This window comes from Pistacia vera, unplaced genomic scaffold, assembly GCF_008641045.1.
Source record: "Pistacia vera cultivar Batoury unplaced genomic scaffold, PisVer_v2 Contig1326, whole genome shotgun sequence".
Classification (NCBI taxonomy): domain Eukaryota; kingdom Viridiplantae; phylum Streptophyta; class Magnoliopsida; order Sapindales; family Anacardiaceae; genus Pistacia; species Pistacia vera.
The window spans coordinates 128280-138573 of NW_022195387.1; the positions used below are offsets into that span (position 1 = coordinate 128280).

Genomic DNA, 10294 nt, shown 5'->3' on the forward strand with positions numbered 1-10294 from the left:
TATTTTTAAAGAAAGTGGACAGTATAATAGTAGAATGTGAGATTCTTGGTTGATGCACACAATGATATGGAAAAAAATCAAGTCGTGGTATTTAGTATTTACCTTTATATTGTACTTGATAAATGAGACAAAGAATAATAATAACACGAGTTTCTTTTTGTTTGAAAAATACTCTGTTGAAGAAGTAGAAAGATTAAAATGTTGCGAGGAGATACAAGTGAAGAAAAACTCCCACTAATAATATGTATTTAATTTGAGTCCAATTTTCTATCTTTAAGCCAAAGACAAGATTATGTAATTTAATTTGAGTTACACCTTTTAGAAGAGGAATTAATTGAATTGAAAGGTCAATACCATTGTTATTTATGGACTTAATTAATTAGAGACGTTATTTGATTAAAAGAGATTTGTTTTGGTCAAACTCCCACTTAATTTAATCATTTTGTGATCATCCCTTCAAGTTGATAAGCTGAATGTGTGGCTGATATTAGAGAAAAATAACAAGTGCAAAAAGTAGTGGTGACGAAAGAGGCATGAGCTTTTTATATGTGAGTGGTTGTGAGTACTGAGTATGTGTGCGTCACTATAACCAAATTAGTTCAGCATCATAAATCCATCTGACACCTACAACTCGTTTGTTTCTGAAGCAATTATTTAATATCAATTCATTGCTGTTGAGTTTGCCCATCTACATATCTACCATTCTTTGCAGAATAGTAACAACGCAAAAGAAAGAGAAAGAAAGAAAAGATACAGCTCCATCGAAGGTGAATGCGTGAGATTTAATTCAGGCCGTTTATAGAATAAAGCGATGGAAAGCAAAAAGGCTTTGGCAACCACTAGAAAAGTTATAAGATGCAGAGGTTTTATTTCTTTATTTTTCTGTATATTGGTTAAAAAATCATTACTACATGAGATAACTCCACCTTGCTTCTTTGGTTTTTCTTCCTTTTTCATGATATACCAAGCAGCAGCAATCGGCAGAAAGCCAGGAGTGCCACTATCGATAGAGGAAATTGAAGTTGATCCTCCAAAAGCTTGGGAGGTTCGAATCAAGATTCTATGCACATCCCTCTGTCACAGTGATATTACCTTCTGGAAATTAACTGCAGTAAGTTGTTCATTTCATTTGCTAATCAGATTTAGAAACACAAAATGCTCCATATTTTTAATGGGATGATCACCTCACCAGGGACCTGCTGCAATATTTCCCAGAATTTTTGGGCATGAAGCAGCTGGGTAAGTAATTCAACTCCACCGACTCTCTCTCTCTCTCTCTCTCCCCCTTCTATTATTGCAATTGTCATTTGTTTATTCACTTGTGTTAGTATTATTAATGTCATTTGGTTTATTACGGGGATGTTCAAGTGTTGTGGAGAGTGTAGGAGAGTACGTAGAAGAAGTGAGAGAAGGAGATTTGGTAATTCCTGTATTTCAAGAAAACTGCGGAGAATGTAGAGACTGCAAGTCAACAAAAAGCAACACTTGCACAAAATTTGGAATCAACTATCGAGTAGACATGCCAAGGGATGGAACAAGCAGGTTTAGAGACATGAATGGGGAGATTGTACACAATTTTTTGCGCGTGTCCAGCTTCACCGAGTACACTGTAGTTGATATCACGCATGTCGTCAAAATTACCAGGGAAATGCCACACGATAAGGCCTGTCTACTCGGCTGTGGAGTGTCAACCGGTAAGTCTGGCTAGAAAATAATAGGGAAAAGGAGATGAATTAGCCTAGTGAATTCATGACCTTCATTATACATTTACAATTTCACACATCGATTAAAAATGATTAAGTTTATTGTGTCGGTGATGACTGTTTCTCACGAGGGACGCAGGGGTTGGAGCAGCGTTCAAGGTGGCAGGAGTGGAAGAGGGATCTACTGTAGCAATCTTTGGGCTTGGGACTGTTGGACTTGCGGTATCGACTCTATCCCAACTAGACTTTGACTTTTCCTATGCGCCAGTAGCTACTATGAATGATTGCCGTTTGGTTCAACATTTTTCAGTATTCTAATCCTTATTTTATCAAAAAAAATACATATTTATTTCCTTATTTTCAAAATATTATTCTATATTATTGAATTCCTTTTAAACCCTAAAATTTATTAATTTAACTAAACATCCTCTAAAACTTTTTCTTAGAAATTAATAAAAACACAACAGCAACTCACATTTACCAGATTCCAGCCACCATCGTCGGAAGCTAGCCAAAGTCTGGTATAATGGCACACTACGATTGAATCTAGTTAGTAGTGCACCGATTTAGTTTTTTTCGACCAGATTCACAATGGATCTGACCATAGCCAGTCGTCAACGACCATATCTTTGATCGTCGTTGATGACCAAATACATCTAATCGTAGATCTGGTCGAAAAAAGTTATATCGACGCACAACCAGCCAAATCCAATTAGTCGTGCGTCGATACGGTGACTCTGACGATGGTGGTCGGTTGTCGGTATTTAATAGATGGATGAAAGTGTTTTTGTTAACATTTAATAGTTTATTATAAGGGTGTTTAGTAAATAAATAAATATATCAAGTATTTTTATTAATTTTTAAATCTTACATCGTAATATCTACCTAATTTTATTTATTTTTAAATATTATTCTAAAACGTATCAAAATAATGAGTCAAAACCACATTTCACTCTTGACACTTACCAACTCTGTCTCACGTATAAACGTAGGCGAAATGAGCTCTCGAAAATATTTTTTCCGAAATAAAACTTTTCATTTTGTGTTAGAATTTTAAGTACTTTTACTTATTTATTTATTTCCACCTATTTAATGCTCATGCTTAAGCTTGGATGGTTGGATTCCACGTTCCTCTCTTAAAAAAGTCCACACAGTGATGTGTCGTGGATCCAACTACGAATTACATGATTGATTTGGGCCATTGCATTGACTCTAGCATGTAATGTTGTCTTAACAAGGGATAATTTAGATCATGTATGGCTGAGTTTATTGAAAATTAGTTTATAAGCTTATAAATATTTGAAATTTTAAGTAGTTATATGTTTGGTTAAAGTATTTATAACTTTATAAATAACTGATAAGTAGTTAACGCGTTTAATAAAATGTGGCTTATAAGTATAATTTATTATTAAAATAACTAAAAAGAGTATTATATTATTTTATTAAATAATAAATATACCATGAAATTTTAAAATTAAATAGAGATAATCTATCTTATAAACAAAGTGCTTATAAACAACAACAATAACAAAAAAAAATAATAATAATAATTATAAGCTCAACTTATAAATTCAAAAAAATTATAAACAAACGTGTCAACTTAATTTTAGAGTTTATAAGTTAATTTGACCAGCTTATAAACTTAAATAAACACCCTCTTAGTTCCATGTTTGGTATATATTATTGGTTTATTCGATAACTTCTAGCAATTATAAGATCAATGAAAATTATTTACATTGATTTGAATTTAAGTCAATGGTAAAACTCAAGGATCATTGATGGTAGGTGTAAATTGTATTTTGCTACTCTTTATATGACATTACCACTGAATCTGGGATAAGAAATGTCTAAGCTTTTTTTTTTTTTTTTTTTCCGTTTCCTAATCTAATCAGTGCAACTGATGTTGCCGTATGTTAAAACTCTTAATGCCTAAATGCCACCCAGATATAACCAAACACGAGGCTTGTTGAGCATTTACGTACATTCTTGGTGTATCTATAATCTATTAAATTAAATATGCAAATATAATTTTAATTTGTTGTATGTTTAACTCAGGTTGCAGAAGGAGCAAGGTTATGCAAAGCTTCAAAAATTATTGGTGTTGATTTAAATCCTGAAAAATTTGAGTTAGGTCGGTGGTCTTACATAAAACCAATAATGTGAACAGAAACAGTTACCTACTTGACTGTTTCCTTTTCATCGCAGGGAAAAAATTTGGAGTCACTGATTTCATCAACCCTGCAGAGTGTGGGGAGCAAACAATCAGCCAGGTCGGTCTCTAACTTACTATATAGCTAGTAATATTTTGTTTGATTAAAAGCAGAAATTGAACTTGTGTTTCATGGGTTCCTAATGGTTTATTAGGTGATTAAGGAAATGACAGACGGGGGTGCTGACTATTGCTTTGAGTGCATTGGATTGGCATCTGCAATGGAAGATGCTTTCAGTTGTAGCCGAGAGGTATGTCAACAACCAATTACATGTACATTTCGGTGGATCAGAGGATCTGTTTCCTCTTCGTCTTTAAATTAATTGATTATAGTGTTGTTGGATTCGTGAGATTAGGGGTGGGGGAAGACAGTGATACTGGGAGTGGACAAGATTGACCAGGCATTGTCTTTGAACTGCTATGAGATTCTTAGAGGCAAAAGTGTTAGCGGCTCATTGTTCGGAGGGATCAAGCCCAAAACTGATATCCCACTTCTTGCCCAGAAATATGTAGACAAGGTTTTTAAGCTATATCATCTTTCATCGATTTTGCTACTTAATTAGGTGATCTCTCAAGTAACAAGATGTTTGTTTGCATTACAGGAACTTCATCTGGATGATTTCATAACCCACCAAGTGAATTTCCAGGATATTAATAAAGCTTTTGAGTTGCTCCTGGAAGGGAAAAGCCTCCGTTGCATCATCTGGATGGATCAGTAACTGTCTCCCTTTCTCATGCCACTGTAACAACGGTGACCAATAAACTTATTTCATCATATAAATCAAAACTCTATATATCATCTCCCATTAATATATACTAAATGCATACTGTAATTTTTTTTTTTTAGCTTTGTAATCTCTTCCAAGTTCTGAAAAGCCAAAAAAAAATGTGATATATGTTATTATTGTTGTATTATTTTCATTTTATACTAATTATCATTGTTGCTATTTTAATTGTTAAAGGTAATGAATCTCAACCTTATAGTGCATACCAAGTTATTTGTTTTAGAAGTTAAGGCATGAGGTCAAGAAATCCTTAACCCGACAATGACATGATCAGTAAAAGGCCAAAATTTAGAAAGAAAGGTCATGGTCGCTAGAAAAAGAACTTCAGCAGCCACAAATACAGACCATAATCCAGAAATTATAAGTATACTACACAATTCTAACCAGCTCAAATGCTTTATGCAAGAGAATCTGGTCAATAATCAGGGGCATCCTGTGATGAGAAGATTATCTTATTGCAATTGTAATTTGTTTATCACTTGTGATAGCTAGTTTTAGTAATGTCATTTGGTTTATTATGGGGATGTTCAAGTGTTGTGGAGTATGTAGAAGAAGTGAGAGAAGGAGACTTGGTTGTTCATGTGCTTCAAGCAAACTGCGGAGAATGTAGAGATTGCAAGTCAACAAAAAGCAACATTTGCTCAAAATTTGGTTTAAACAATGGAGGAGACATGCCAAGGGACATGAATGGTGAGGTTGTGTACCATTTACTTCGCGTGTCCAGCTTCAACTAATACACTGTAGTGGATATCACGCATTAGTCAAAATTACCCGCGAAATACCAGTCGACAAGGCTTGTCTGCTTAGCTGGAGTGTCAACCGGTGACGGTGAGTCACAAATGTTCATGTTCAATATTTTTCATTTTTCAATGTGTGCTTGATTCATATACTTAATAGATAGACAATTTAAACGTGATAATTGAGTTTATTTTGTCTGTGCTGATTAGTTATCTTCTCATGTGAGAGGCAGGGTTTGGAGCAGCATAAAAGGTTGCAGGAGTTGAAGAGGGGTCCACTGTGGCAATCTTTTGGTTTGGGGCTGTTGGGCTTCCGGTACTTATTTGAACCCAGAAATATATATGTCAAAAGAGTAATGTTACGTTCATCGAAGGTTATGCACCGAATGACGCGACAAAATCATGATCGTTGATTAATATTAACTAATAATGAATCAACGGTTAGGATTTTATCACGTCATTTGGTGCACAGATTCGGTGCACAACCTTCGGTGGCTCTATCATTTTCAATGTCAAAATTATTCTTCAATCTTCGTTTCTTAGATGGTGAGAGTGAGACCGATATTAAAACTCTGATAAAGAGTGGAGTCCGATTCTAAACTGCCTAATGCCTATACGCCACTAAAATTACAAACATACATGAGCCTTCTTTTCATAAGCATGTACATTCATGCTATATGCCTATATCTAAATGTTTTGCCAAAATCAGTCACCATTCATAGTAAGGCATCAGTCACTAATTAGGATCCAACAGCAGTAAAAGTAAAAGAAATACAAATTGTCATCAACTCACCTTGATAATCAACATCCATCTTAACTTAATTATCAAGTTAAAATCTAGACTGTTGATACTCTCCACATATTACAACAGGATTAAGAACAGTCTGTCAAGTAATCATCATCTTGAAATCGGTTAAATAACATCTTATTAAAGAGAGAGCATCATTTGAATTAAAGCTCGATCATCTCCCAATATTTATTAAAATATATATATTGTAAATTTTTTTTTTTTTTTTTGAGCTTTGTAATTTCTAAAAACCAAAAAACAGACCCAACTAAAAGTCTGCAAATTATAAAAATGCGAGTGCAACAACACAAATCCTACCCTCCTCCGTTGCTTTATTTCTGCTCATTTAAGCCGGGGCATCCTGCGGCTGTGGACATTATATCTCTCAATTGCAAGTTGTAACATTTTACAGAAAAAACACTTCTACCGAAGAGTGTTCCTCAAAAGAAAAAGAAAAAAAAGGCACTACCATCATTATTCAAAAGGGAAATTTTACTTGTTGAGTGATTATACAAAAGACTGAAGAGCACACCCAACCTAATTAGTACACCTCTTTGGAAATACCTACTATAATTTGTAAGCTAGTGATCAACAGATCTAGTCATGAAGTAGTGACCCATTTGCTAAATGCATTCTAGGCCCGTCTCGGCCCAGCTAGCCACCCAGTTACTGCTGTTTCTAGAATGTGAATGTTATCCTGTTAGGTCGCCATATTTCACGGAGCTTCTTAAATAAACGAAACGTGGCAAATGCTGAATCGATTAAAACATTTTTACCACTAATGTAAAACAGTGAAAATTACTAAATCCTGAACTACCCTTCTACAGTATCTCTCTTGCAACGTAATAATCTGCTTTTGGCGTTGGCCGCCTCTTGAACTAAGCGACTGCCAGTTGAAGAACACAGATCGCTTTCTTATCTATCAATGGCGGAAGCCCAAAACGACAAAACTCCGTCCCTAGCTGAGGTGCCATTTCTCTCTCATCCTATTTATTTTCGTTTTTTAAACTAAAGAATAATTGGTCCAACAAATTCACAATCAGTATCGTTTAAGTTCGATCCGTGTTTCTTGTAGCTGATTTGACTTGAACAGATCGGTTCGTGGAATTTCCAAAAGTATTTAATTACAATTTTAATTATAATAATAAGTTTGTGGCGTACTGTGTGCTGCTGATTGAGAGTTCTATCGACATCTGATTATGCTTAATGAAATATGGTGGAAATTAAATTCTGATGCAATGTGAAGCAAAATTTTTCTCTTTTAAGCTGCCGCAGGATAAAATGACATTGACTGATTTTGTGTAATTTAAGTCAACCCTCTAAACTAGCTTTTGTTCTGCTCTAGATTTAAGACTGATATATTGGATGATACTGCTCTATTAAATTGCAATTTGTTTTCCGTTTCCTGATGGTCTTAACTTCAGTGGTGGTGAAGACTGTTTGGTTTCATTGAGGTTTAAGGATCTTGTTTAGGTTTGCTCAACAGAGAAATAAACCACTGATGTTTGTTAATCAATAAATTGAAGACTCAACCTTAAGTTGCGAGCTTGTTATAGCAGATTTTAGAACTGCATATGGTGTCGGTTTGTCTGATGCTTGTGGGTAGTGGATGTCGATATTTTGTAGTTTTGCCCACATTGCTTCAAATCCCCATGATAAATTTTAAGAAACTTGCCTACAGCCTATCAAGCTTGTAACCTTGAGCTTGGTTAAATGGAAGTGAAATCGCTCAAACATGCTATATACATTTGGGTCAACCATGACTGAAACTTTGGCCTTTAACCATCACGACTATTTTTATGTTTACAAGGGTGCAAATTCTTCTTCTGTATTCAGCGTCAAACATATTCATAATTGTTTATTCTTCCCTTATTATAATTTGAGCTCATTATTGTGAAATTCTTTTGGATTGTGCTTTGATGTGTAGGAATATTTGTTGAAGGGAAAAGAGGAGAAGGAAGATGTGACTGTAAAACCTGCGGAAGTAAAAGAGGTTGAGACCCCAGTGACTGCCGATTCTGAGGAAGTTGTCACTGAGAAAGCTGAGGAAACACCTGCTGCTGCTGCTGTTGAAGAAAGTCCACAAGTCACCCCTGCTCCTACTATTGAAGAAAGCAGTGAAACCACTCCTGTTTCTCCTGAGGAAAACAGTGGTGAAGCTGCTGTAGCTGCTGCTGAGGAAAGCAGTGAAACTACTGAAAACTCGGGCGATCAGGAGAAAGTTGAAGAAGAGACACCAGAGATAAAGGTTAGTAATTACCCATAACAGTAGTTTGCTCACTTGCCGCCTATTCATGTGATGTGTTTGCTAGTTGCATTTTTGTGTTCTTTCTGTTGACTTGTTTATTTGATTTACTGTTGGCATATAGCTGGAGACAGCACCTGCAGATTTCCGTTTCCCAACTACAAATCAAACAAGGCATTGCTTTACCCGTTATATTGAGTATCACCGGTGAGTTAACCTTTTCTTTTCAATTAACTCCGAAGCTAGTCATTAGCATAAGAATTTATAGCATATTATTGATCATTTTGCCCTTTACAGGTGTGTAGCTGCCAAGGGAGAAGGTGCCCCAGAGTGTGATAAGTTCGCAAAATATTATCGTGCTCTTTGCCCTGGAGAATGGGTATGTATTACCAACACATGGCATGCCCCAACATGTTATATATGCCTTTGTTTCTCAAATGTATTGTTCACCTCTGCGATGTGATTGTCTTGCATATGAAAATTTAGTATGGATACTGATTGTACATACTATTACTGGACTGGAGAGCTACTACAAATTATTTTCCTTATCACTAATATTATTTTCTACCTTTTCTTTCCTACATACTTTCTACTTCATCATGAAGATAGCAGTTCTCTGTATCTGGCTGCTTAGTTGTGGATTGCCGTAATCTTACATTTTAAATATTTCCTTAGATTAGATTTGTTGCTGTTTTGTATTACCATATTATCTTTTGTTGACTTTGTTATCATGTGAATGTTTCTCGTTGAGCTAACTTTTACATCGTGTGTGGTTTTCAGATTGACAGATGGAATGAGCAACGGGAGAATGGCACCTTTCCCGGTCCTCTGTAGATGGTGCTTCTTTTGCGAGCCTGGATGTCGTTTGCTTCCTGCTGTTAAACCCGAGTTGCCATTTTGAATCCATAGATAAAATTCTTGGTTGAGAAGTGAATTCTCAGAGATGTTTTCTAAAATTTAACGAGTTAATAAAAAATTTTGGCTTGTCAATCAGAACTCGTTCAAGTCCAAACACGGAGATGTATTGCTCAACACGAAAGTTATTGCGTACCATCTCGAGATAAAGTTTTTTACCCATCATATTTTTCCTGCGGTGGAGTGCTTGCTGTATAATGGATAATGGTTTCAGGCTACGTAATGGAACACGCTATATCTGTAGAATTATTAATTATATATCAAAACTAATAATGAGATCAGTCTTTTTCAGTTGGTAATGCCTCATTGAAAATTTATTATTTATACTGTATAGATTATCTTCGGTTTGAGGGGTGATGATATCATTTCTGCCTGTTCATGATATAAAGACTAATATTACATAACCTCGCGATCTTTTCTTACAATCTTAATATAACAGTTGAATTGATAATTATTGTGTTAGCTTTTATTATACTCAAGATATTAAATAATTTTAATTAGATATGAATGATTGTTTCTAAGAGACAGATGGTTATTCTTTCATAAGATTGTTCCTTTATAAGGAATAAAAGAATGAATGGTTGATTTTTACTAACATAAAAAATGATTACTCTTTACAAAAAAACAATAATTCATTTATGAGGGATAATTGTCTCTTATAAATAGAATTTTGAATGAATAATTGTTTGTCTTTAAGAAATAATGATTCGCTTTTAAGAAATAATTGTTTATATTTAGTCAAACCCATCAATTAACTTGGTAGTATTTGAAAAAATTGTGTGATTGCTGTAAATTTTAGTATTTTTTATATAAGTTACACGACTTTCACAAATGACACCATCTAAAAATAAATAAATAAAAGCGGGTCTTTGTAAAAGATAATTAGAGCTGAAAAATAGCGGTCTCATAATAG

General features: G+C 34.7%; 2 protein-coding genes across 2 annotated transcripts; both read left to right on the forward strand.

Annotated features, from left to right (window-relative positions):
* Window positions 1-705: 705 nt before the first annotated feature.
* On the forward strand, window positions 706-4751 carry LOC116122234 (alcohol dehydrogenase-like 2). Its single transcript, XM_031408129.1, has 9 exons — window positions 706-1111; window positions 1193-1239; window positions 1369-1694; window positions 1843-1925; window positions 3759-3834; window positions 3909-3973; window positions 4068-4163; window positions 4269-4430; window positions 4515-4751. The coding sequence occupies exons 1-9, from the start codon at window positions 812-814 to the stop codon at window positions 4629-4631; spliced, it is 1272 nt and encodes a 423-aa protein (XP_031263989.1). The 5' UTR covers window positions 706-811; the 3' UTR covers window positions 4632-4751.
* A 2283-nt stretch (window positions 4752-7034) lies between these two features.
* LOC116122231 (cytochrome c oxidase subunit 6b-1-like) lies at window positions 7035-9430 on the forward strand. Its single transcript, XM_031408126.1, has 5 exons — window positions 7035-7188; window positions 8149-8469; window positions 8591-8673; window positions 8764-8845; window positions 9247-9430. Exons 1-5 carry the CDS (start codon window positions 7147-7149, stop codon window positions 9298-9300), a joined length of 582 nt encoding a protein of 193 aa, XP_031263986.1. The 5' UTR covers window positions 7035-7146; the 3' UTR covers window positions 9301-9430.
* The last annotated feature ends 864 nt before the right edge of the window (window positions 9431-10294 follow it).